This window comes from Catharus ustulatus, chromosome 12, assembly GCF_009819885.2.
Source record: "Catharus ustulatus isolate bCatUst1 chromosome 12, bCatUst1.pri.v2, whole genome shotgun sequence".
Taxonomy (NCBI): domain Eukaryota; kingdom Metazoa; phylum Chordata; class Aves; order Passeriformes; family Turdidae; genus Catharus; species Catharus ustulatus.
This window is the reverse complement of record NC_046232.1, coordinates 2124613-2151743: the sequence shown is the minus strand read 5'-3', so window position 1 is coordinate 2151743 and position 27131 is coordinate 2124613. Positions and strand designations below refer to the sequence as shown.

The 27131-nt window shown below is 52.1% G+C and overlaps 2 protein-coding genes across 9 annotated transcripts in view; both read left to right on the top strand.

Annotated features, from left to right (window-relative positions):
• Positions 1-2062, top strand: part of PPCDC (phosphopantothenoylcysteine decarboxylase) — a 21918-nt gene extending 19856 nt beyond the window's left edge. The window contains exon 6 of the mRNA XM_033070357.1: positions 1362-2062. Within this exon, the coding sequence (XP_032926248.1) occupies positions 1362-1564 (203 nt within the window). The 3' untranslated portion in view covers positions 1565-2062. The remainder of the gene's footprint in view (positions 1-1361) is intronic.
• Positions 1719-27131, top strand: C12H15orf39 (chromosome 12 C15orf39 homolog). Of its 8 annotated transcripts, none has more exons than XR_004419126.1 (9): positions 1719-1806; positions 2835-3001; positions 3993-4237; positions 12518-14633; positions 19102-22131; positions 22509-22542; positions 24377-24435; positions 25415-25448; positions 25636-25684. XR_004419126.1 is itself a non-coding variant. In XM_033070347.1 (9 exons), the coding sequence occupies exons 6-9, from the start codon at positions 19149-19151 to the stop codon at positions 25710-25712; spliced, it is 3132 nt and encodes a 1043-aa protein (XP_032926238.1). In that variant the 5' UTR covers positions 1719-1806; positions 2835-3001; positions 3993-4237; positions 12518-12629; positions 12705-14633; positions 19102-19148; the 3' UTR covers positions 25713-27131. The 8 variants fall into 8 exon arrangements, 5 of the variants coding, with proteins under 5 accessions (XP_032926238.1, XP_032926240.1, XP_032926241.1 ...); XR_004419128.1 differs by having other exon boundaries at positions 22509-22546; positions 25415-25452; positions 25636-25664; XR_004419127.2 differs by having other exon boundaries at positions 25415-25452; positions 25636-25663.

The following is a 27131-nucleotide window of genomic DNA, read 5'->3' as shown; positions in this document are numbered from 1 at the left end:
TCCCTGGAAAGAGTCAGCGTGACCTTGGCTGGGCTGTGTGACTACTGTCCTCTGTGGGACCCCAAAGCTGGGTTTAAAGTTAAGCCTGGGATTAGAGGCTGTGCTGAAGCCAGCGGGGCGAGTCCCTCGCTGTCCTGAATCAGCAGTGGCTGCACAGGGAAGCCCTGAACTGGGCAGGGTGTCCAGTAGCCTGTGGGGTGTTGGATGCTCAAAGCAGGGAGCTGGTTGAGGGTCCCCTGAGCTGTAGGGGACAGAAACCCCAATAAAATTAACACCACTTTCACACACACCCTTTGGGTTTAACCCACTTAAGCCTCTGTGCTTTGTCCTGCTGTGGAAGAAGCATCCTTGTTTTCCCCCAGAATTCTGCCAGGGATGTCTGCCTTCTTTTTAAAGCCTGGTTTTTCTCTTCCCTCTGCTCCTTTAATGCTGCTGGGTCAATTTGCCCCCTCTTTCCCTCTATACCAGCCTTAAATCCCATAATTAAAAATCAGTGCGGTCAGTCCTGTTCCAGGGATGGGGAGGGAGGCAGGTCCTGCTCCGTGCCCAGGAGGGGATGCAGAAGGAAACATCTGGGGTCTTTCCCTCTGAATTAAACCAACACAAGAAAGAAAGGATAATATAATAGCTGGGGGGAAAGGCAGAAGAAAAGTCTCTCCCTGAAACCCAGCCCCTTTCATCCCGCGGGAGTTGGGCAGGGAGATTGGGCAGGGAGATCTTAGGCAAAGCTGGGTGAGATGTGCTGGAACATTTCCAGGCCTGCAGTGTTTAAATAGAAAGGTTATGTACCTGGGAGATTTATTTCATCTCTTAATTGCTTGTTTGTTTACATGACTCGGGAGCTCTTCGCTCGTGTTTGCTTTGCTGGCTCACTCAGCGGCTGAAAATCCTGACCTGGCCAGTGCTGGACATGAGGCTGTCCTTGCCTCCAGCTCCTCCCCATGACCCCCTTCCCATCCCCCCGGAGCCAGCAACCCTCCCATGGCACCCGAGTGTGCCGGTGGGGTGCTCCAGCATCTCCTCTTCCCCTGTGGAAACCAGGAGATGTTGGGATGGACCCCTCTGGGCCAGGATTTGAGGCTTTCCCGAGCATCCTGCCAGGCCCAGCAGAGGATGAGATGCAAAACACCACGGGTTTGGGTTTGGTTTTCCCTTTGGTCTTGGTTCTCTGCTGACCCCAGCCTGCACAAAAATTTGGAGGAAAAACATCTTTCTCCTACCATGGTTCTGGAGAGAAGTTTTAGAAACACCTGGAGAAGTGCAACAACTTCTCTCTCACCCTCCTCTTTTGGCTGTATACATATTTTATGCTAATTTTCTCTTGTTTTTATCTCGGTTTATGTTAATTTTCCCCTTTCCAGGCGTGCCCAGACAATGGGTGCGAGGTGCCCTGGAGCTCTTTGGCCCAGCGGGTGTCCCGATGGCAGATGATCACCTCCACCTCGTGCTGGGTGGAAGAATCTCTTCCCATCCCCCTCCCTGGAGCCAGCGGATCCTTATCTCAGCCTGGCATCCATCCCTGGAGGGCAGAGGAGAAGCTGCGCTCCTGGCTCAGCCCCGATAAGGAGCAGCCATCCAGACGGATCAGTGGGATGACCTTGGGAGGAGCAGCCTCCGGGCGATGGGGAAACCGAACGTAAAGAGGGGATCATGGCCAAGATGGGCTGGCATGCCCTTGAAATAAAGAAGGTGTTTCCAAAACAGGCGGGTTGGCCCCAAACACCTCCCAGCTCCTGAGGCTCTCCTGGAACTGATGTCAGCAGTGGCCACTTGTGTTTGGGAGGAGCTCATGGAATGTGCAAGAATGTGAGGATTTGGGGCTTTTTTTTCCATGGGTTTTTGGGTTGCAAATGTGTTAACGTCTGGGGTTTTTGGTGGTTTTATTGGTTTTTTTTTTTTTTTTTTTAATGCAAAATCAATCCCTTTCTCAATCTTTGCTGGATGCAGACAAATACACATTGCTAAGAGATAAATCAGAGCCTCTCCTCCTCCTTTTCTTCTCTCCTTCCTCCCTTTAAAGTCTGCATCAACACTGATAATTAAAACCATGTTTGGGAGAAGTTTCTTGATTTATCCTCTGGAATTTCTTTTTCCTCCTGGACTTATGAAATGCTGTCATGGGGAAGGACCTTCCCCCCATGTGCTGCCCACATGTTTCTGTGGGGATATGATGGGGATTTAAGGGAAGGCACCAACTTAAAACCACCCCAGGCCGTGGTGGTGTGTCCAAACTTGGAGGCTGCCTCCCCAGTCTGTCCCCAGTCCTTAGAAGTCAAATCCAGCAGGACACAGCACCCCAGCCCCAGGCCATCCACTGAGCCCCATGAGATGTTTGGAGCAGCATGGAAGGCTCCAAGCTGGTGCTGTGGGATGGGAGGACCAAAGGCTGTGGGAAATTTTCCCTCTTGCTGCAGGGTGTTGGGGAAAAACTGTCAGGATGTGGTGATGGGATTACCTGGCCAATGGAGCCTTCTCCAAAAGTTCATCATTGCTTGGGGCTGAGAAGTCCTGCTGGGGCTAGAAGGCCCAAGCTGGACTTGTGAGCTGGGGATTACCTTCTGGAGAGCAGATGGGACCCTGCACTGAGCATGGTTCTTCTGCTGGTGCTGAGCTTTGATGGGAAAGTGCTGGGGTTTGGGACTGTGGAGAACAGAGGAGGCTCATGCAGGATTTTTCTGGGCTGGGATTTGTGTTTGCCACTGGGCAGCTGATGAAAAGTCTGGAAAATCCAGGACCTGCCATTTCTTGCAGATCCACTGGTTTGGCACAGCCAAAGCCCAGGCCACTAATTACCTGCCTGAGGACAAAAAACTTATGGGTTTGTGTTTTCTTAGTGTCTGATCCAAGGAGGTCTCCATCCAAGTGGCACCAAGAATGCCCCAGGGAGATCGGGCATCATTGTGGAGATCATGCAAAGCAGGACAAGCTTTGAAAGCCAAGAGAAGGAGGAGGAGATCCCTGGGTGTCACTGAGCATTTCCTCCAGGCCTGGCTGATGCAATGTGAGCCCTTCCAAAGGCTGGGAAGCCCTGGGAAGTCCCCAGGAACTTTGGTGGCATCAAGGCCGGCTGCCAACTGGGACTGGGGAGTCCCCAGCCCAGGGGCAGATGCTGAACTGGGGCCAAGCTGTGATTCCCTGTGGGAAGGGCTGGTCCAGCTGCTGTGGATGAGATGGCATCAGATATTCCTGAGGGAGGGTCAGCCAGGGGTAAACCTCCTGACAGGTTTCCATGAGCTGCAAGGTGATGAGGATGTGGGGTTGGGATGGGGAAGAGCAAGGCAGGGCATCATTTCATCCCTAAGCCCTGAACAGCCTCTCCTCTCCTCTCCTCTCCCCTCTCCTCTCCTCTCCTCTCCTCTCCTCTCCTCTCCTCTCCTCTCCTCTCCTCTCCTCTCCTCTCCTCTCCTCTCCTCTCCTCTCCTCTCCTCTCCTCTCCTCTCCTCTCCTCTCCTCTCCTCTCCTCTCCTCTCCTCTCCTCTCCTCTCCTCTCCTCTCCTCTCCTCTCCTCTCCTCTCCTCTCCTCTCCTCTCCTCTCCTCTCCTCTCCTCTCCTCTCCTCTCCTCTCCTCTCCTCTCCTCTCCTCTCCTCTCCTCTCCTCTCCTCTCCTCTCCTCTCCTCTCCTCTCCTCTCCTCTCCTCTCCTCTCCTCTCCTCTCCTCTCCTCTCCTCTCCTCTCCTCTCCTCTCCTCTCCTCTCCTCTCCTCTCCTCTCCTCTCCTCTCCTCTCCTCTCCTTGTTTTATCCCAGCACCACCTAATTCCCAGCCCTATATCCAGAGAATTTCCACAATAAAAGCCCCACTGAGGGAAGTGGGGTCAGCCCCAACATCAGTGTCCCAGTAAAAGAGGGATGGAAGGGGACAAATTGTACATCCAAGCAGGCAGCTGGGGGATGTCCTGTCCCGCAACAGGCTGGAGAAGCCTCATGGAGGGATGCTGCAGCAGGCACAGCCAAGAGCCTCACTCATCTATTTTTATTTTCTTTTTCTTTCCAGGCACTGAAAATTGCTGTGTGAGAAGAGAGGTGTCTGAAGGTGATGAATGGCTTTGCTATGTTTGCCAAGCAGATGTTTTCCTTTGATGGGCACCAAAACACCTGGGCTTGCCCTTCCTGGTTGGAAGAGTGAAATTCCCTCAAAAGGCTCACAAATACAGGCCAAAGCAGTAGTTTCAGGAGAAAAAGAGGAAGGCTGGAGGTGCCATTGCAGAGGAGGGGAGAGGCCAGGCTCAGCAGTCTGAGGTAGGTGATGTCCATGTGCTGCTTCTGTCCCAGCCAAGGGGATTTTCCAATGACCTGGATGTGAGCAGGGCATGCTCCATCCCTCCCACCAGTCCTGGCTCGAGGCAACTGGGTTAGGTGAGCTTCCCTGAGGTTGGAGGTGGGGAACCACACTCGGATGGAGGCTCCCAGGTCCCAGCAATGCAGCACCCCAACCTCAGCTCCTTGGTTTGCATGTTGAAATCGGGGTTTTCCCGTAACAGGAACATTGTGGTGTTAGCTCTGCTTCCTTGGAGGAGCAGCATGTAGGCTGTGAATCATGCCTTGGGTAGCAGAAAGGAGATCTTCAGGGCTTGCTTCCTGCTCCTCTAAACATCCATCCATCCATCATCCATCCATCCATCCATCCATCCATCCATCCATCCATCATCCATCCATCCATCCATCCATCATCCATCCATCCATCCATCCCTCCATCATCCATCATCCATCCATCCATCCCTCCATCCATCCATCCATCCATCCATCCATCCATCCATCCATCCATCCATCCATCCATCGCATCCTGAGCCACTGCAGCAACCCCAGGTGCTCCCTGTCATCCCAAGCTCTCTGCCACTGCTGCTTTCCTCCCTGAGAGTGGGACCACAGGGATTTGGGGCTGTGGAGGTTGGTGCACATCATTCATCCTGTTTTATCTGCTATGTTTGGGATGTATTTGTGCTTTCTCCTGGTACTTTTGAGGAGCAGAACCCAGGCAGCTGGGCAGTTGGGCTGCAAAAACTTCAGTGGGCTGGCATGGACAGAGAAACATTTTTAAGCTTAAAGAAAAGGGGGACAAAAAAAGGGGACTCATTTATTTTTAGTAGCTTTCTTTTTGTTTTTTAAACTACTTAGCTGGTTCTTCAAGGCATTCTAGCCCCAGCAGCATCCCGTGGTGAGACGTTCCCTGGATGAACATGCAGCCTTAGCTCACCTCTGCCAGGGCAGGCACCTGGCACTGGAGCATCATCAGTAATTTTCCACTCATCTCCACACTGTGGAAATACACCCAGTCATGGAAAAAGCCTAGAAGGGAGTAAAGAAGACACTTGGCCAGTAGAGCTTGGCTGGCTCCCAGCTCAAGGAAAGGCTTCGGGTTCATCCCCAGCTCTCCAGAGCTTGGCAAGCTTGGCTGCCTCAGCTCCTACAAACGGGACAGGCCAGCAGCATCCCTGCCAAAACCCCGGGTGCTTCTGCTGCAACAGCTCCCTGCACCCACGGGTTTGCTGCAAGACAAAGAGGGGGGAAAGTGACCTTTTCGTGGGGTTTGGTTGGGATTTTTTTCCTACTTCTCACCGCAGAGAAAAGGAGAAGGAAATACTTGGCCTTTTCTGAGCGAGGGGGAGGTTGGGGACAGCGGGGATGTGGTCATGGAAGGCGATCTGTCTCTGGATGAGGCTCTAATTACTCCAGCCAAAACCCACCTTAGCCCGATGAGCGAAAGGAGGTTTTTACGAGGGCAATAAGATGTCCCAGCCTGTCGGGACGGTGATTGCCAGCCCAGCCCGTGGCCTCGGGCTCTCGGGGGAGCCGCTGGTCCTCCTGCTGCAATTCGACTCCAGTTCGGCGAGAGGGTCCGGCCCGTTTGCCGACCTCGCGGTGCTAATCCGTCTTACCTCAGTGGTGCAGCAATAACCCCCGGAGCCAGCAGCACCTCCCACTGCCGGCGGCTGCAGAGCACAAGATGTTGTTCCCAGCCAAGGCTCCTCACACCCTGCAAACAAGGGCGGGTTCCCAAATCCCATGAGCATCCTTCCTCCAGCAGCTTTCCATGGAAGAGTTGCTGTCCCCAGCCCAGTTCCTCAAAAACTCGGGTTGCTGTGAGAACAGTGGTGAAACGGGCTGGGAAGGGGCACCAAGGGCAGACCGAGGTCAGTGATATCCTGATGAGTCCAGAGAAAAGTGATGAGGGGGTGATGACTCACTGCCTCTTGTGCAAAACCCAGGACTATGTCATGCATCCAGCATGTCTGAAGGAGATGTTTCTCAATAGGGTTTCCCTTGATGCAGGAGGATGAGGGTGGCTTCAAAAAGAAATTCCTGGAAGAGGAAGCCACCCAGCTCACTCTGCTGGGTGTAGAAGCTCACTGAGGTCTCATGTTTTCCTGGGATCCTCTGCTTCAGCCAGTGGTTGTGGAGGGAAGAACACCCATCAGCGAGGTGCTACTCTCACATCCAAGGCACACGGTAGAGTCAGTTCCTGGGGACAGGCTTGTTGCCCGACAGAGAGACACGAAACAACTAGGTTGTTTAGTGCGGTGCTTTATTGAGGGCCCTGGGGTCTGAGGACTAGCGTCCAAAGTCAGAGCCCAACATCCCCTTTTTCGTCAGGTTTTTATATCCTTTTACAAAGTGGTCTACATACAGAAGTACACATTCTTCAAGACAATACAGTTACATAAATCTTGTAGATATTATTTCTAAAAGTCATAAATTCTACACGCTAGTCTACTCAAAACTATAGGTTACCCCCCTTTAATCTCCCTTGCTTGTCTTCCCACCACCAGAACCCTTTATCATTGATTATACATTAACCTTTATCATTTATTATTTCACTGTGTTCTGCATGCTCTACTAGATCCTTTAATTATTAGTTTGTGGTTCTTAGTATATTCCCAGGCCTGTCCAGGCCTGTTTCCCAGGCCTGTTTCCCAGGGCCTGCTTGTGAACTGCTGCTTTCTAAGCCTTAGCATAACTACTGCTATTGCTATATCTACATTAGTTCTTTTCTCGTTATTTCGGTATCAGGCTGGCCAAGGGTTGGCCAAGCCCCAGGGTCAGGACTGGCAGGCCAGAGCAGGAGCAGGAGGGGGCTGTTTGGTGGAGGTGGACATGAAGGAAAAGAGATATTCCCATTCCCAAGCTGCCTGAAGGGAGCTGGAGACACCAGGATTTAAGCCCATGGGAAGAATGAGTGAGTCACAGGGGTGACCACAAGGACCTGTTATCACAAGGATCTGTTTTCAGTGAGAAATCTGTCTCATGAGGGCAACAAAGCAGTTCCTTGTGTGCCAAAAGCAAGGGGGAAGGTGAAAAGAGGACAAGGCTCCTCTGTGCCAGGCAAGGAGAGTTCTGTGGCCCCCAGCCCCTCTGGGATGGTGCAGGAGGGGGTTCAAAGCCCCGTGTCCTTCCCTTTGAGAGCTTCTTCAGCCATCCTGGCAGCCCAGGGGCTGGGGGAGCTGGGAGGGGAAGGTCTTGCTCTCTGACAGCACCAGGGAGCCAGAGCTGAGCCCAGAGTGTGTTACTCACCTTGAAACTATGTGAGTAAACAGAGAAGGCTCCTCTTCCTGGTCCCACCTCAGCAATTAGGCTGGCAGATCACGGGGATGCTCTGCTCTTTCTGGGCAGTCCTTGGGCCAAGCCATCCAGGAGAAGAGGATGGTGAAGCTTCAGCTGGCCTCTTGGGCCATCCCCTCCTATATGGAGTTCCTTGGAGATGTCTCACCAGGAGGAAAACACCCCTTTCCCATCACTTCTGGTGTTTTTATAACCTGTATCACCATTTTTTGTTGCTGAGCAGCGGCATGGCTCACTATGACATGGGGCAAGTGGAGCAAACTGGGAAGAGCCCAGTTGAGAGACTCAGCACCAGCGGGGAGGAAGAAGAGGTGCTCACACAGGCAAGGGATCTCCCTGCTGGCACAGAAAAAGCCTCTGAGCTCCAGGGATTTGGTGGCCACCACTGGAGCTGTGATCCTGACACCTTCCACCTTGGTCCTTGGGGTTCCCACAGAGGCTTGGCTCTTCTCTGTGGAAAACCTTCATCCATCTTGGTGTCCTCAGCAGTGCCTAGAGGAAGAGGAGAGGCCATCCTAGAGGGAAGAGAGCAGCCTGGACTGGAGCCAGCCCAGAGCCAGGGAGCCTTGCAGAAGACTGAAGCCTTTCCAGGATTGGGAGTGGTTTCTGCAGGCAGGAGAGGGAATAAAATGGTCAAATTCCTCACAATTCCATGCCTGTCCTCTCACAAAGAGCAAAGGAATGTGGGAGATACCGCAGCAATGCCATGCAAACACCCTGCAGAGGTGAACCTACTCCTGACCCCAGCTAGGAGAGAACAAAAACTGTTGTCAGGACTTTTGGAGTATCTTGATGCATCTGTGGGAGGCTCATGGGCACTGGATGTGTGGGAGGCAGCTGATGGAACTTCCCTAGCCTGAAGGAAGATGGAACACATGGACATCAGAGATAACTGGTGGAGACAGAGTCCAGAGATGTTACAGAGCTTTGTAACCATCCCCACACTGGGAATCATGTAGAAATAAATCATTTAATCATTCCAGAGCTTTAGGTACAGGCAGCAGCATCTCTGCTGGCACAGACACGGGGATTCTCTTTAGGAGTGAGGTCACAGCTGGGAGGAGAAGGGAAGGGGAAGAAGGTCCAGGTGTTGCTGAGGTTCAAACTGGCTGACCTCAACCAGAGCAGAAAAAAAGGGTGGGGAAAATCAAAGAGGTAAGAAACTAAACAGCAGCTTCCTCAGGCTGATCTCTTGCAATGCTCACTCAGAGTTACATCATGGTGCTTATTAGGATGCAGATCCCTGAGAGCCACAGCTCCAGAGCCTCTGGAAGGATCCCTGGGGATTTGGGGCCCCTTGGCCAGCAGCCAGGGCAGTAGGGATGGCACCCCAATCCCAGCTGTGCCACTGGGCTTCCCAAACAGGGGCACTGCTGGTGTCTCCACAGAGGAACTGGGCTTTGTTTGGGAGCCCAGGGAGGTGAGAGGTGTTTGGGCACGGGGCTGGCTCCTGTCTCTGCTCATCCCTGTGTTCTGCACAGCTGCTGCTGGCCAGAGCAGAGGGCAGCTTGCCAGCTTCTCTGGCTTTGTGGTCACCACACCCAAGGCTTTTCCAAGACCACAGGTCTATTCCTCACCACACAGCACTGAGCAAGGTGGTTTCCCTGCCCTGGCTGCTCTCTTCCTCTGGACCAGGAATGCTGGGGTGTCCCTGGAGGTGCCCAGGGAACCAGCCCAGCTGCTTCCCAGTGGACATGCAGGATGCAGAGGTGGGGCTCACAGGGAATTCCAGCCCAGGAATCTCTACTCTTGGGTGTGAGATTCCTGCTAAAGGCCTTCTCTCATGCTCCAGGATGCTCCTGATGCTGGTGAAAATTGTGAAAACTGAAAATTGTGAAATTGTGCCTGGATGTTCCATGGATATCTATCCTTGGTTTTAGGGGTGTTTCCTTCCTGCAGGCAGGGAGCAGGTGAGCCACCCCAGCACCTGCATCCTGCCTGCTGAGAGAGCAGGGAGCATGTCAGGAGCATCCCCAGCCCTGCCACTGTCCCAGCACTTCCACAGAGGGAGCATCAAACGTGCCAAGCTTAGCAAGTCCGGAATTCAGCACCAGAGCCACAGACTCCAGGCCCATGTCCTGATGCACAAGTGGCTTTCCTCAGCTTTGGATGGGTTCCATCAGCCTGCAGGCTTCTCCCTCCCTGCATCCTCCCCCAGGGTTTTGCAGGATTTCACCTCCCATACTGGGAAACAAAAGCAAAAAGAAACACCATGGGTTTTTTTAATGCTAAGTGCGGGAACGGCGTGTGAATACCCGGGCAGTAATTCAAGTGGGAACATGGAGCTGGAAAACTTTCAGCTCCCAAACTCAACCCTCAGCACTTGGCTTTGTGCTGCTCATTCATCCACAGAGTTATTTTTGGATTCCTCCTCCTGGGAGAACAGGATTAGTTTTGTTTTCAGTGTTCCTTGGAGAGCAGCTTGCTGAGGGAATGACTTAGCAGAGAAAAACCCTCTTGGCTGGTGGGGTCTGCTCAATTCCATGATTCTGCATGGGAAGGTGATGATGTTTCGTGTCCCTTGGGGATTTATTCCCACTCTGCTCTTGCTGGGGCTTGGATATCTCATTACCTACAGATAATTATCTAGAGATAATGAGGTGCCTGCATCTCTGGGTTGCTGGGCCTTGTCTTTATTGCTCCTGGGGCAGCAAGCAAAGTAGGTTGGGATTTTTATGTATTTATCAATAATTGTAGGCCCTGGCAGGATCCAAATAGTTTGAAGGAGATAAAGTGTTGCTATGAGGTCAGAGATAGACATGACACTTCAAAGGCCAAGTGGCAAAAGCTGAATTTTAATGTTCACAGCCTATTTTTACATGGTTTTCAAAAGCATAATGTTAATTCTAATTGGTTGGTAACTTTTCTTGCCACTCAGTTCATTGGTCACTAGGTGCTGGTGTGCATATGTGCTAAGGCTCTCCTCTTCACAGATATTTACATTTTTTCTTCACAGATATTTACATTTTTTCTTCAGGGATTCTCATGGGATAGACCTCTTATTCTAACAGGTGTTGAATGGGTTTCACTGTTCCCATTCCTTTCTCATGGGAACTTAGCAGGCTAGCTGTTAGCTATGCTTAGCCAAAGTAACAATGCCTTTCTTTTGTAAGGTTTTACCTATAAGCAACAATAAAGCAAGCCAGACTTGCCCATGCCACATTTTCTTTAGAATCATAGAATGGTTTGCATTGTAAGGGACTTTAAAAATCATCTGGTTCCAGACCTAATTTTTTCCTAAACAGAATCTTACCCTGGATAGAAAGAGATCCAGAGCAAAGAGGGGTTGGAGAAGCTGTAAAGATGCACCCCAAAAAACTCTCAGAGTGTGGGATCTGACTTCCAGGACAGGGAGAGATATGGGTATTTCAGAGGATGTTTGGGTCTTCTCCTCTCACTGCCAGCACTCACTTGCAGGCTTGGAAGGAGCTGGCAGCTTCCATGGCTTCAACTCCTTCTTGGCTCCAGAAGAAATGAGTAGGATGAGGAAACCTGGATCCCTCTCTTTGCAATGAGTGTACTTTAAATTTAACAACAATGGCAGCTGTTGGGAGCCCTCCCTACAACCCCCCTCCATCCCTTCATCCCTGTTTTCCTCTGCCTCTCTCCTCCAGCCAGGCTGTGCCTGGGAAACTGGGACTGTCTGTACAGCTCTTATTGCAATTAGCTCACTAATTAGAGCTTCATCAGGGGTGCTGTTGCCTCCAAGGATGTCTCCAGAGTGAGAACTGCTAACGAGGTTGGGAAGTCCTGGCAGGAGCCCTGGGGATGGTGAGGTGTCAGAAAAAAACCAAAAAACCCCTCTTGTCCTCTTTTGGGTGCTGGTGGCCCAAATTCTTTGCAGTGGGATGGAATTTGGGGATTCTTTTGGGGACCGAGGGGATTTGCCTTCATTCCACATGTAGGATGTGTTTCTGCTGCAGAGCAGGACCACATCCATCTCCCACTGCAAAGAATTTGGAACACCAGCACCAGTTTTGGCTCTGTTGGATTATCTGGGTGATTGCCAGATGATTTGAGGCATGGAGAGGGGTTGTGTGGTCCCTAGGAGAAAACCCAAGGTCTTTTTGGAGAGCTGCTGTGTTTAAAACCAGCTGTGGGGTTTGTGGCAGATGGTGACCTTTAAATCCCACCTTTCCCTGTCACCAGGGGATCAGTTGAGTAGCTGATCTCTCCTGAACCTAAAGCACAACTTTATGGGGAAACAAATCAAAGAGAAGAGGAGAGAAAAATAGGGAAAGGGAATGAGGGTAGATGTTCCTGGACAGATCTGCCACAGGAAGAGACCTGTGAGCTGGGGACCTGAACCCCTGACCAGCGTCCCTCTGGGTTCTGCCCTCCTAGAGGAGGTTAAATCCTTCTGGGGGACTTAATTAGCACCAGGACAAACTGGGCAGCAAAAGCTGGGACAAGAACCAACCCTTTTTGAGGTGTGGGGGAAGTGGTGTGGCTGAGGAGCAGCAATGAGCTCCAAGTGCTGCCTGGATGCCCATACTCCCACCTGGAGCCCCACATCCCTGTGTCTGCCAGGGTGAACCCCAGGATGGATGTCCCACCTCAGACAGGAATTTGGGGACCCTCTGAAGCCAGCAGGTTTCTTCAGCACTTTAGAGCAGCCACAACCCAGCAAACAACATTAAACAGAAATGCTGAGGCTGAGAAGCCTCAAAAAGAAAACTGAAAAACCACACAGCCAAAATTTGACTGAATCAGTCAAATCCTCACCTCCCTGAGCTCACAGCAACCCTGTGGGGATTCTGGGGCTGCTCCCATCACTGGGTACCCAACAGAGAGGATGCTGATGGCTGGAGGGGCAAAAAGGTGGGAATGGCCATGCCTGAGTGGGAATCACCACCCACCTTTCCCCCAAAAGACACACTCCCAAGTCTTTAAAAATGCATATAAAAATTAAAACAATAAAAGTTGGGGGTTTTTTTTAATTGATGTCTCCTGTGCCAGCAGGTTTGATGCCTCAGCAAGGAGCTGCTTGAGATCATCTGAGTCACTAAGACAGAGATGAACCACAGGAGAAGTTGAGAGAGGGAAGTCACGGGGAAAAAGAGCAAACGAGCAGGTATTTGCTGAGACAACAGGTAGAAATTCCTCTCTTTTTGCCAGAGAAATGTGAGAAAACGTTGTTGAAATTTAGCTTTCAGAGTCCAGCTGGATGCCTGGCAGCAGAGATGTGGCCAAGCAGGGATGAGGAAAGGTATTTCTTGAGCAAAGTTATGTAAATGTATGAGCCAACTCAAGCTAAAAGGTATTATCTGCCATTTCGAGGGAATTGTGAGTCTGTTCAGTGAGGTAAAAATGAACACTGACACTTTTAATGCCCATAACTCCAAATAACTGTATTATCTCCAAGCTGTATTATCCACCCATTTACTTGTTTTAGTACATAATAACTATCCTGTGTGGCACACTAATATATAACATCTCATAATTGAATGCAATAACCATCCTCTAATTGCATTACCAAAGGAAATATTAATGGCAACACCTGATCGATGAGCTCCAGACAAAACAGTGGTATGTAAACTTGGGAGCCAAGGGACTGGGAATTCAGTGCCAGCTCCTCCCAGATCCTTGTTTTCTTTGCTGCTGCCACAAAACTGCTATAAATTAAAGCTGTAAGTGGAAAATAATGCTTGTGAGGCCAGGGAGAGGAGTATTCAAACCCTGCTTTCTCATGAATTAAGTAATAAAAAAGCAGGATTATTTCTTTTTCACTTAGAAATCTTTATTTCTCACTGCCTGAGGGAGCTGAGCTTCTGCCACTGCTTCACGGCCTTGGGCAACGCACTTAATCTGCCAGGATCTGTGTCACTGGGTTAATCATATTTACGTGCCTTTTATGAGTGTTAATGATTAGTCCGGGAATGTTTGCATGGACTTTTCCAGACGCGACTCCTCAGATGAACGCTCCGTGTTGATGCTTGGGGCTGGCGGGGTTAAATCCAGGAGGAGGGGCTCTGTTTTGGGGCGGGGAGTGACTCTGACGGGGCTCAGGAGCCATCCGAGACTGCCAGCGGATCCGTGGCTCTGCACACGAGATGGGAAAGCGATTTCCTGTGGACACAGAAATTTTCTGTGGGCTCTGCCTGGGAAAGGCGTCTCTGTGCTCTCTAAGGGGGGAGCTCCTGTTTCACAGGGAATCCCCACCATGCATGGGCTGCGATGCAGGATCCTCTTCATGGGGACCGCCGGTGTCACCGAAATTAGGAAATAAAACTCCTTAACACCGATGGAGTTGTAAAAAGTAGATGTTATTATTCGGACGGGGCGGGTGACTCCACCTAAGGTGTGTTCACGGCTCAAGATGAGCACAGTTCATCAGAAAATGTTACATATGAAGGTTTTCGCTGTCGGGGTGAGTTGTGCACGTGGGTTTTTTTGAACAATTTGTTTCTCAGGCTGCCCGGACTGGGCGGCACGGAATTGTTACCGAGCCCTCGACGTTGCACAGCCACACCACGTTCCTCGAACCGTGACTTGGCCGCCAATCCCTGCACCGGGGGGTCCCCTCCTGTAATTGGGGTGACCCCCCTGTTGGGCACTGCGTGTGAGAGAGGGGTCCCTCCCTGATGGGGAGAGTTCCCTTGATGTCGCTCCTCCCTAATCAATGGAGGATGGTTCCTAGTGGGGGCTGCCCCTTCACTGGGGGTCCACACAGTGGGGTCCTTTTAATGAGGCACCCTACAATGAGGGCTGCCCCTAACAACCGCGGGCTCGCCCCTCCAGAACGGGGGGCTCGCCGCAGTGGGAGTGTCCCCACAAGGCGGGGGATGTCCCTGCCCCAGAGTCCCCGCTCCGAGCCCGCAGCAGCTCAGCGCACATGTGCCTGAGCTGTCCTCTCCTGTCCCGTCCCGTCCCCTCCCCTCCTCCGCCCGGCCCACACGCACACCCAGCCCTCTCCTGCTCCTTCTCCACCTCCTCCTCCTCCTCCTCCCACTTCCTCTGCACAACGCGGGCTGCCTGCCGAGGAGGCGAGCGGCTCCCCCCGTTGTCCCCGTCCGTGCCGAGCCCGCAGCCGAGCCCGTAGCGATGCGCCGGGGGAGGCACCGCGCCGCAGCCGCAGGTGAGTGCGGGGCCGGAGGGATGCGCGTCCCGCAGGAGCCGCGGTGCCGCTCGGGGATGCGGGGGCACCGGGGCGGGGGCACCCCCAGGCAGCTCCGCGCTCCCCTTGCGGCTTCTTCTGCGGGTGAAAATCTCGAGCGGTGGGGGAGGGATTCCTGCACGCCTTGCTCGGGATCGTCTTCTTCTCCTTGGGAAAGGAAAAACGGGTTGCAGGCTCTGGATCGCGGGATTTTACCCATTTATGGACACTTTAGATCATGCGGCTGATCCGTAGCGTGAGCGCGCTCAAGCTCCTGCGAGAGGTTTGTTTGGGGGGTCTCCGGAGTGTTGAGAAAGCGGTGGCCGTGGGTATGCGGAGGGGACAGAAGGACGGACACGGCCACCCACCCCTGCCACATCCATACCTCGTGTCCTGGCAAGGGCTCCCAGCCGTGACCGTGTCACTTGGATGTGACATCGGGATGGGTTGGCTGAGTTTTGGAGGGCTTCTAATCCTCCAGCTGAGCCCTTCTGGTGACTTCTCAATGCTCCATGAAGTGTTTGGGTTTTTTTAAATAAAACTGAATATTTCTAGGAGTGTGGGGGGGTTTGCAGATAAGCTGTGGCTTGGTGCATGCATTCTGTAGGGATATTGCCTTAAAAAGCAGATGTCTTGGTCCAGGGGAAGGCTCCCGCCTGCGAAAAGCTCGGGAGCTGCAAACTTTGTGGAAAAGGGACAGGATGTGAGGGAGCTGCGACTGCTGAGGCCTCTTGTTTGTTCCCCCAAATGACCGAAGTTTGGGGGAGCCCTGGCAGTGAGCTCATCCGAAGCCGCCGGCCATGGGAACGGTGAGCTCTTCGGCAGGATCCCAAAATCCCCGGGATTGCAGCCGCCTGCGGGGAATCCGCCTCCTTACCGGTGCTGTCCATTGCTTTCGGGGAGACCCCAGGACCCTCCTCGGTACCACAGCACCTCGGGTGGGGTTGAGGGGTGCCGGCGGGTTTAGGAGACCTTATTTTATTTCTCGATTCCTGCGGGTTGGCCGGGAGCTGGCGGCTGTTTTGGCATCACGTGGCGATGGAGGAGGCGGGAGGCTGCGGGGAGAGGCTCCCGCTCCGGGCGCCGCATCCCGGGCAGGAGGAAATTCCGGGGAGCCTGATAACACACACGGGCGCATTGTTCGGAGCTGTCGGAGCAGAGAGACACGGCTGAGGTGTTCCCAACGGCCTTGGCAGGCCGAGGAGCAGCGGGAGCCCTCCCGTGTCCTTTGGACACCCAAAGCGCGGCAGATAAGGCTTCCCTGCGAGTTTATCAGGGCGGTTTCGCTACTGCCGCACGTGTTCCCTTCTGCGTTTGGTTTTACTTTTACTCCCCGCCGGCCAAACGGCAAACCTTGCGGGAAAAAAAAAATCTGAGAAGGAGGAAGGGGGAAAATGAAAATAATATTAAAAAAGAGGAATAACGCGTTGCGTTTATTCCATCCGCTGCTTTTCCCAGCTGTAGGGTTTCGGAATTACTGGCTGCGTGTGTTGGGGCTCTCCCAAGCATCTCCCCCAGCGCTGATTACCGCATGTCCCTCTCCTCCCCCGCTGGCTGCTAGAGGGATAATCCCAGAGGGAAAAAAAGCCTGATGGTGACAGGGAAAGCAGAGCAGTTTTCCAGGTGTGGGGATGGGCAGAAGTGCCTGTGGATTTCATGGAGAGAGGGCGCCCCTTCCCTGATTTGGTTCATGAGTTGAGCCCCATCAGACCATCCCTGTGCCCGGCTAACTCGTCCCGCTCTGCAGCTCTCCAGTCAGGATTTACCTCGGAGATGGGTGAAGCAGGGCGATTGCATCGTGCCCGGTGGTGTCACCCGATCCCGTGGTGACAGCTGGGCCGGTGTCACAATATCCCCACGGCGGGGAGTTGCAGATCTCCGGGGAAAGGGGAAGAAGCAGTGGGAAACGTCAGGATTCACAAGATCCTGGATTTCTGTCCCCTAACGCTGTCATAGCTGGGAAGGGATGCCATGCCTGCATCGCCCTCCCACGCAGCATCTCCCAGGGAGATGGATTTAAACACCACTCTCCCAAGAGATCCCTTTTGGAAAGAAAATAACCCAGCCTGGGGTTTTCTCCAAGCTTTCTTCAGTTCGAAGGGAGCTGTTTTCCCTGGATCTCATGTGATTGGTACTGCATGTCTTGGAAATGACCACAAGGACTTGTCCTGAGGATAAAACTGTTGGAAATGATGTGAGGGAGCTGCTTCCAAGGGAGGGAAGCACCGAGGCTCCCGTGGGGGTTTTCAGAGAAGCAGTGTCCTGCCTGGGAAGTGGTCAATTGTTGAAGCTTGCATGAGAAACCCGCCAGGAAGGCTCAGTGAGGGCTGCAGCCTCAGTTGTGCCGTTTTGGGGTGAGCTGGGGAGCTGCAGCACCACTGTTGGCTCACTCCCTTATCTCCCCCACAAGTCTCTCCCCATATCTGCTCTGTTTCCCCTACTGTTGATGTGGCTTTTATCTTATCTCCACGTGCTCTTCCTCCATTTCCTCCTTGGCTTCTCTGCTAATGCTGCCACAAAAGGAGAAAAAAACACCCAAAAATGGAGGAGATCCTATTGTAGGGAGGCCATCAGGTTGCTGGGCTGTGCTGGGTCACAGGGGGTGACATTTGGCTGTGCTGGGAGGGTGCTGTGTGATGCTCAGGTTTGTCCTGGAGCTGCTTTTTGGTGATGTACAGAATGCTCAGGTGATGCTGGGGGCTCCTGGTTGGTGGTCCAGTGGTGCTCTTGGGGCTCAGGAGATGCTGGGTGATGCCAGGTGATGCTCAGAGAACACTTGGGGTTCTCAGGGATGCAGGATTGTGCTGGGACAGGCTGCCAGCTCCACCTGCTGGCACCCACCCCAAATCCCCAACGGGAGAGGCTGAGCTGCTGCCTGGGGGTAAAAACCTCACGTTACTTTACAAGTTATAGCCAGGGATGGGGATTTTGGGCACTCTGTGTCTGTGTATGCTGGCCCCTCACCTGAGCTGACCCAACTTTACTCCCTGCTGCCTGCAACAGATGCTCTTTGAGCTTTGGAACCAAAGCAGCCAGAGCTTTCCAGGGCTTTTCCAAGGAGACAGATGGAGAAATGTCCCCCGAGCCTGCCAGGACTCCCCCCACTGGCAGGGAGGGTCGGATCCTGTGGAAAGGGGAGATCCCTGCACAATTCAAGTCCTCATGGCCACAATATAGAAAGTGTACAAAGGACTGTGTGTCTCCAGTTAATGCACACACAGTTATTGAACCTGCAGTGACATTCCCCTGGGGAAATGGACTTGGATCTGCAGAGTTTCCCTGTCTTGAGCCAAGGCCTGCCTGATGCACTAAAAGTTTGTGCTAAGTATCAGTTTACTTATGGTTGTCTTATTTGTGTTTTCATCAAAAGAAACTCATTTGGAGACCAAATATTAGTCAAACAACTTTTATACAGTGTTAGTTTCATTTTTGCTAGGTTTATTTTGTCTTTTTACTTGGGAAAAAAATGATGTGGGAAAAGCTTTTTATCTTAGGGAAATAGAATTTTGTCCCAACCAAACTTATCCTGGGAGTTAGTGCAAGGGTTTATGCATATTTGGAACAAAAAAGGATATGTACTAATTCTTCATGTTCTGCCTTAGAAGGCTTGAAATTTGTGATGATGAAGCTATGTTTTTCAGAGATTGTAGCAGGAGAACTGAGAAAATCAGTTCATCCAGAGTAAATCATCCAGAGTAAAACTCCCTGCCCAAGGGAGGTACCTGGGTGTTCCCACTGAGCCTGAGCATTCTATTAACCCATGGAATTTAGTGTTTCCTGTGCTTCCTCCACCCCAGATAGATCATCGAAGTGGAACTGCACTCTCCCAGTGTTGTTGGAAGATCCATGGGTGGTGGGATCTTTCTATTCTTACCCTTGTTTTCCCTTAAGGATTTTCTGATGTGTTATTTCCATGCTTTTATATTGCTGTATTACAGTAGATAGTAACCACAACATCTTCAGTGCAACCCTGTATTTTCATATAGATATCCATAAACACTGGTCATTCATTACTGCTTCACTCTCATCATCCCCAGGGGATCCTTTAACAACCTTTAACCTGGGTTATGCTCACCTTGTGGGGAGGGTTGTAACCCTCTGTCACCCTGTGCCACTGTCACAGTCGAGATGGACACAGGACACAACACTCGAGGTTCACGTGGCAAATTTTATTGCGTTCAGTTTCCTTTATATAGTTACTGAAAGCCCACGGGGTTGGTTCTAATTGGCTGGATTTGGTTGCCACCCACCTTACTGGCCAATAGCTGCCTGCATCCCTAACAGCCCAAACAGGTTCCCTAACGGCCCAAACTGGTCCAGTTCTAATTAGGGTCATCCAGAACTGTTAGCCACCTCCCCAGGGTTGGTTGTAACCCTCTGTCACCCTCTGTCACAGGCTGCTGGCTGTGGAGACTCACTTTGCTTATGGCTTACTCTCTGTCTCACCCAGGCAGGCCAGCTCACCTCTCCTGTGTGGACACCACCACCGATGTATAAATGGCCTCAAAACGGTACTCGGAGTCTGTGAATCCCATGATATTCAACAAGCTACCTCATCTGGAGCCCGCTGCCAGCTTCCTGCCCAGAAAAATCTCTGGCACATCCAGCCCTGTGCCCCACCCCACCTCTGAAAACCATTTCAGCTACAAGGCCTCCTACTTTGCCTGCCTGCTGCAGAGTCCCGAGGGTCCTGAGCAGCCCCCGGCTGGCTGGAGCCCCGTGCCCACCTACCTGCACCACAGCCCTGGTGCCCTGGGCCAGCCTGTGCCAGCTGAGGAGCCACTGCTGGGCTTCCCACTGCACCCACCAGAGAGCCCAGGCACCCAGAACAGCAAGGACAGGCTGAGCCAGAAGCAGCTGATGCCCAGGAAGAAGCTGGAAAGACCCAGGTGCCCGTTGCCGGTGAAGAAGCCGCTGCTGCTGAAGAAGGCAGCCCCCCTAGCAGTCCCCACACCGGTGTACGGAGCCCCCGCCTCCTTCCTGGCTCCCAGGATGGCTCTGCTACTGGGAGCACAAGCACAGAGCCTCCAGCAGCGACCAGGGGAGGCAAACTGGGCCCTGCCCCCTGCCACTCACCCTCTGCACCCTGGTGAGCCCCACAAGACTAGTCTCTGCTCTGACCACAGCCTTGTGTCGCTGCCATCCAGCCTGGCCCTGCCTTCCAAGGAGCAGCTGGGCTCCTCCACTGCCTTATCCCACTGCTGTGTCACCTTTGATAAGTACAGGCCATCCCCCAGCAGCCCAGCATCCCCCAGCTTGGACCCCTGGCCCAAGCTCCAGCCCCCTGATGCCAGCCCAGTGACCCGGGAGAGGTCAGCAATGTGCTACCCACCCCCCCATTACCCGCTGTCATCTCACAGAGCTGGCCTCCTCTACCACCCCTCAGCTCCCATTGTGGGGGAGCCCAGTGCCCTGCCTCCCTTTGGCTACATGGGAAGCAGGGAGCCCTTTCTGAGCGCCTACCTCAAGCCCCAAGCCCCCAGGAGTTACTTTCCCAGCCCCATGGAGCCCTACATGCAGAGCACAGCGGGTGCCAGGCTGGGGGTGGTGCTGAGAGATGCTGAGCCACCCAGGGATGCTGAGCTGCCCAGGAACACGGGATACCCAGGGTTTGCCATCAGCCCGGGCGATGCATCTGTGTTTCACACCTCCTTTCCCAGCATGGAGCCGGGGTGTGAGCAGCAGGGGGCAGACAGTCCGCAGTGGAGAGCAGCACCGAGACACATCAGCGCTTTCCAGCCTTTCTGCACCTCAGAGAAGCTTTCTGGGGGCTCCAGTGTGCTCGCTGAGACATTTCCTGAGAGAGGAGGAAGCTGGGAGAGACCCAGGCAAGAGGAGGAGGAGTCCCTGTACCCAGGGAGGAAGAACAGCAGCCTGGCCCCTCAGGATATCCCCTGTGGGGGACCAGGGGAAGGAAATGGCTACGAGGTCAAGGATCCAGCCAAGGAGCTCATCCGCCCTTCTCCCTCCGTTACCCCCACCAGGGGGCTGGAAGACCTGAGGGACACCAAGGCTTTGTCATCCTCCCCACCCATGCCTGTGATCCACAACGTCTTCAGCCTGGCACCCTACCAGGAGTTCCTGCAGAGGGCCAAGGACTCAGACCCCATCCTGGTCTCCAGGAAGCATATGTGGGAGCACTCCTCACCCCAAAACACAGGTGACAGCCAGGAGCCTGCTGCCCTCAGAGACGTCTCGGTGGTGTCCAGCCTGAGGTCAGGCAGTGATGCAGTGCAGAGCCAAGGGGAAAGCTGTTACCCAAGCATCCTTAAAAAGCCAAAGCCTCTGTCCCAAGAGCAGGAGTCTCAGGAGGGCAGCCCTGATGGGATGGGCACTGAGGAGCTGCCCCCTGAGGAGATGGCGCTGGATCTTAGCTTCAAGAAGAGATTGGTGGAAGCTGGGGACACCCAGAGACCCACTGGGTGTGCAGAGGGGACACTGAACGGAGAGGATAAGGAGGAGAAAGAAGCTGCAGGGGAGAACGTGGGGTTGGGAGAGGGTGCACAGCCTGCAGTGCCTGAGGCGGACTCTGGCGGCAGGAGCAACTTCCAGAGCTCAGTCAACTTCATGTTCCAAAAATACAAGCTCCTGCTCTCCCTCCCACCCAGCACTGAGCCCCCCCGGCAGGATGGCAGCCCCATAGCCCCCCAGCCCAGCCCCCCCAGCAGCATCCCCACGCTGGCTCACCCAGCCTCCTCCACATCCAGCAACCCCGCATTGCCACTGGCTGGCCCCCAGCTCAGCATCATCATTGGTCCAAACCTTCCCCAGACCCTGCTTCTCAAAGCCCCCTCCACCCCAGTGGTGGAGAGGGTCTCAGTGGTCAAGCAGGTTGGTGGTGTCACCTCGCAGACCCCCACACAGATCCCCTCACAAACCCCCTCACAAACCCCCTCACAAACCCCCTCACAGACCTCCTCGCAGTGCTTCACCACCCTGCACACTTCGCTCTGTGACACGATTTCGGGCTCCGTGTCCCGCTCCTCTCCGGAGCTCCTGCGACAGTGGCTGGAGAAGGCTGAGCCAGCAGAAGAGCTGGGAGAGATGCCCAAATCCCTGCCCAAGCCCAAAAATGGCTCCAAGGCTCCCAGTCCTCAGAATCCCAGCAACGGCAGGGAGATCTGGCTGGCTTTCCAGGACGTGGCCATGCTTCTCACCAAACTGCTCTGCCAGCTGGAGAGCTTCAAGTCCTCTTGCCCTTTCCCCTACGTCATCCGGGCAGGAGCCATCTTCATCCCCATACACGTGGTGAAGGAGAAGCTCTTCCCAAAGCTGCCAGGGAGCTTCGTGGACCAAGTGCTGCAGAAGCACAAGGTGGAGCTTCGTCCCACCACCCTCTCAGAGGAGAAGCACCTGAGGGACCTGGAGCTGAAGAGCTGCACCTCCCGCATGCTGAAGCTCCTGGCGCTCAAGCAGCTTGGTGAAATATACCCCGACCTGCTCAACCTCCACTGGCACAGCTCCATCCAGCAGCAGCTCGGTAGGTAGCCCAGTATCTCCTGGGGATGGGTCCCTGGGGCTCTCCCTAGGATTTTTCAGCTGCACCTGCCCTCCAGGTGCTGCTGTTCTGGGGGAGCATCCGGAGGTGCCTCAGCATCCGTGTCCTACTGAGGGTTCTGCCCAGCTTTTCCTCACTGGGTTGTGGAGGGTGAAAGTTGGAGCTGGAAGGAAGAAAACTCATCCTGGGGATATCAAGGAGGTTTCAGTCAGTTCCAGGCCACCTCTGCCCATACAAGGGTGCTGTGTCACACCTACCACCCATGGCTGTCCCATCCAGCTGGTGACTTCATTGCTCTTACATCTACATAACCTTTTGTTGCTGCTCAGGACCATTACCAGTAACTTTATTTCTTCCAGGTTCAAGCTCAGAGACTGGCCAGCAGCCTCCCAAGTAGGTAACTCCTCTTCTACGTGGGTTTATGGGAATTTATGGGATTTGTTTGTCATTTTGTGGATGTGTGATTGGGTGGATTTCATGTGATGATGAGCAGCTTGAGCTGGCTGGGGAGGCTCCACTCCTGGGGCCAGGCTGGAGCAGGGAATATTTGGGATGTGGAGGTTTGCCCTCCCTAACCACTCCTTCTTCTCCCAGGTAGCTCAGCTGTGTCTACTGCCTGCAGCTTTCTCTGCCCCCCACAGCTCTGCCTTGGTATTAAAGACAGGTGTCTGCTTAGGGAGGGCAGGAGCCTCCCTTGGAATGGAAAATATAAATCCCCTGCCTCCAAATTATTAGAGATTTCAAATTAAGGAGCTCTCAGGCAAAGATATGAGAATAGGAATATTTCTTTAATAGGAGAATTGAAATAAAATGCAGTAGTACAAAACACTGACAGAGTCAGAATCCAACCTGATACCCTGTTGGTCAGGGTGTTGGTAGCAGTCCCATTAAATGGTGGCTGCATCCTCCTGGAGTGATAGACATGGTTCTGTTGAAGCAAAGGTCCTGTGGAAGGGTGTAGTTTTCCCCTGAAGGTCCAGTGGGGGCATAGAAGGATCTGGTCTTTCTCTGGGAATCCTGTGGAAAAGGCTGGCTCTAGTGTTCCACATCTCAGATTGTATCTAGGTAGGAATGCATGGCTTTTCCCCCTGGGTGGAGCATCTCCCAATGGGATGATGGAATTTTATCAGTCATGCAGTGGGACTCAGTGGGCCATTAACAGAAGGTATCTCCCTGGATGGAGCATGGCTAGTGGAAGAGATAAAGAACATTGTCCCACCTGGTTTAACAGCTGGCCCATTAACAGAAGATAGTCCCTGGACAAAGAATGGGTCATAGAAGAGATAAAGAACACTGCCCCACCTGCTTTTAACAGTTTACCCATTAACAGAGGATATTCCCCCAGGAGTTATAAGGGATGGATCATGGAGAAATAAAGAACACTGCCCCACCTGGTTTTTGATGATAGATGATAGAATACATACTGCTGGTTACATCTTGCATTCAACCTAAGACAATGTTTTCTGCTGCCTGCATCTGTCTCTGCTGCCCCCATCTCCCCACAATACCGCAGCGATTTCTGTCCTCACACAGGGCACCAATTGTCCCAATTGTCACGTGGGTGTTTGAGACAGGAATGTGACAAACACTCCCTGTGGTCATGCAGCAACAGCCGTGGTTTATTGTCTGACAAGTCTTTATATAGTGGTTTCAAATCCCCTGCTCGTTTATGTGATTGGTCAAAGATCGTAATTCCACCCAGCTCACTGGCCAGTGATAGGAGTGGATCCATGGTTCAGAGGGATTGGCTTAGGCCCCCTGTTTGAACTTAAATCCAAATTATGATTAAGGTGCGTGGTGATTCGTTTAGTGCATGACATCATGAAGGGAGCAGAGCAGAATCTCTTGCTGCCACCCACAGATTGCGTTGCCTGCAATAACCACGACCCCTGTATCAACAACTTGTGCACTGTGGGTGAATGCTTGTGACTCTAGTCCCTTTGACCAGCTCCTTTGGCTTTGGAGGAGCTGAATTATTTTCCTTTGATGAGAACCTCATCCAGAACAAGCCTTCCAAGTCCTCACAGTGAAAGAAAAGCTCCTTAGCACACCCTGGGTGATAGTAAAGCACAGAAGCAGTTTAGGTTTCATGTTATTAATTTCGTTCAGAAATCCACGTTTTGTTCCTGTTCTAGTTGTTAAATGGGGAGAAGTGTGGGGTGGGTGTACACCCCCCTCAAAAGTCTTAGGTGCTCTCATGTTCTCATGTTCTTCTCATGTTTTTCAGTCAATTCACAACATAACCTAGAGAGCTGACAGTTTGTTGGAAGCACAAGATTGTCCATGGTAAGACAATCTCCCATCACCCTACTCAAACTCTAAGACTCAAATATTTGGAAGACATCAGGGGTAGAAATATGTGTGTTTTTAATTGAAATAGTTTTAAGTTGAGTTTTTTATTGTTTTTAGTGTTAAAATAGTAACTTCTAAGTAATGTGGCTGCAGCATGCCATCTTGAAAACTTGCTTCTAAATATGAATGTTACAAATCTAATGTTACAAAAGATACATCACTGGCTGAGAAAAAGTAGGCTTGTCAAGTTAAGTGTGAAGTCTTATTCAAACTAAATTTATTGTCTTTATCATCATATTGTCTTTGCAAGGCTCCTGCAAAGGAAAACCAAAAACAGTTTACAATTTTGAGTAAAACTAAAAGGGGGAGTTGTCACAGCACAGCTAGTCTGTAACTGGGCAAATATTTTGACCATAAATTAGAAATCCAGTTCAGCTAGCCTGGTTCAATAAACAGCTCCCTGGGTAAATAAGAATAGGTTGGATTCAAACCAACACAGGCACCCTCAGCCAATCTCATTCAGCCCTAAATGCAGATAGAGTGGGGAGTGTTAAGACCTCAACTAATCACATGTATAAGCATGGGAGATTTGAAGCCCTATAAAAGGAGGCACTAAACAATAAATGAGGTTTTTTTGTCACAGAGATCTCTCAGAGTAATGTAATCTCTGTCTCCAGCCAGTGACCCCATTGTTACACTTGGGGAGCATACAGAGGTGCTTCAGCATCCGTGTCCTACTGAGGGTTCTGCCCAGCTTTTCCTCACTGGGTTGTGGAGGGTGAAAGTTGGAGCTGGAAGGGAGAAAACTCATCCTGGGGGTATCAAGGAGGTTTCAGTCAGTTCCTATCCAAGAGTGCTGTGTCACACCTGCCACCCATGGCTGTCCCATCCAGCTGGTGACTTCATTGCTCTTACATCTACATAACCTTTTGTTGCTGCTCAGGACCATTACCAGTAACTTTATTTCTTCCAGGTTCAAGCTCAGAGACTGGCCAGCAGCCTCCCAAGTAGGTAACTCCTCTTCCACATGGGTTTATGGGAATTTATGGGCTTTGTAATTTTGTGGAGGTGTGATTGTGTGGATTTTATGTGATGATGAGTAGATGGGGAGGCTCCACTCCTGGGGCCGGGCTGGAGCAGGGAATATTTGGGATGTGGAGATGTGCTCTCCCTAACCACTCTCCCCTCTCCCAGGTAGCCCTGGCATGGAGGCACTGAAAGCTGATGGCAAAGTGACTACCACAGACAGATCAAGGAAAAGGAGGCACTGAGGGATGTGCCAAGGGCAACAGCCAAAAAATGATGGGAATGGGAAGGTCCTGAGTCTCCAGAGCTGTGGATGCCAAGACCACCAGCAGCCCTGCAGGCAGGTGCTCAGCTCCCACCAGCATCAGGATCCTCCAGGATGTTGATACCTTGCCAGGGACCCTGTGGGAATGCTGCTTAGGGTGGAGAACAGCTCAGTGGTGCTCCAGGGACACACACAGGGATGCTGGTTGGTTATGAGCCCCTCACGGTAGCTGGAGCTGCTTTTGTTTGAATGGATCTTTTAGTGCATCTCCTGCCTCTATCCCTGACTGCCCTGCTGAGCTGAGAAGGAATGGCTGGAGTTCCAGTGGAGCTGCAGCAAGAAGAACATGGAAATGGCCACAGCACCGTCCCCAGCCTTGGAAAAAGGGACTGCAGGGATGCCATCCCACCTCCTCCTCTCTCCTCTGAATCCCCCCTTCTGCTTTACCCACACCATTCCAATAAACTTCCCTTTCCTCTGAGATTTTCACCTTTAAAATGCCACAAAGTCCTGGCATGACAGCAGGGGCAAGGGAATCGTGACTTGCATAGTCCCAGGGCTAAGTTTTTATTGTTACAAATGAAGACATTTTACAAATGTTCTGGATTTACCTTTATAAGGAGCTGCTGCCTTCAGGTCATGTGTTTTGGTTTTTTTTCTTTAAATACAATAACTTATACTTGTAGTTCTATTTAAACTAAAAGCCTGCAAGAAAGATTTACACTCTTAAAGAAAACCAAATCACTTAACCTCCCAAATTCTGTCCCGAAGGAGACGTGGGAGATGCACATTTAGGGACCACCTTGGTGGAGACTAAAGGGGCAGAGAGGGGAGGGATGCTGCCAGACCTTGGATCCTTTCATCCCAAAGGGTTATGGGCATCCCAGCATTTATGGACATCCCCTCACCCTGGGGGGCTGCAGTGGGGTACACAGCAGAGGCCTTAAAAACTCAAAAAACCTCAGGTGTTCTTCAAGCTGCTGCAAGGGCATGGAGCAACAAAATGTTATTCAAATGTTTTATTTCACTACAGGGAATATTTATTTTAAACTAAGCAAACAGAGTGTGGGGGGGAAATGACCCTACCCAAACTGTACTTATTTTAGCCCAAAGGTGTGTTTGCTACTGGGGGATTTCTGTGGGTGCCTTCCTGGTTTTCTGTGGGGATGGGGTGGCCGTGGATGGGATGGGTAAGGGGGATGCTGCTGTTCTCCTCACTCCCCCTCACCACTCCATGCCTGTGCACAGTGATTTGGAAAGCAGTGTTTGTAAATAGTATTATTGTTTTTATATGTGTATAAGGTTCTGGGAAAGAAAGTTCCTTCCCTTTATTTAATTTTTTTGTAAGAATATGAAGAGTTGCCTCACTTGGTTTAAAAGAGTTTGGCTTGTTTCCAGA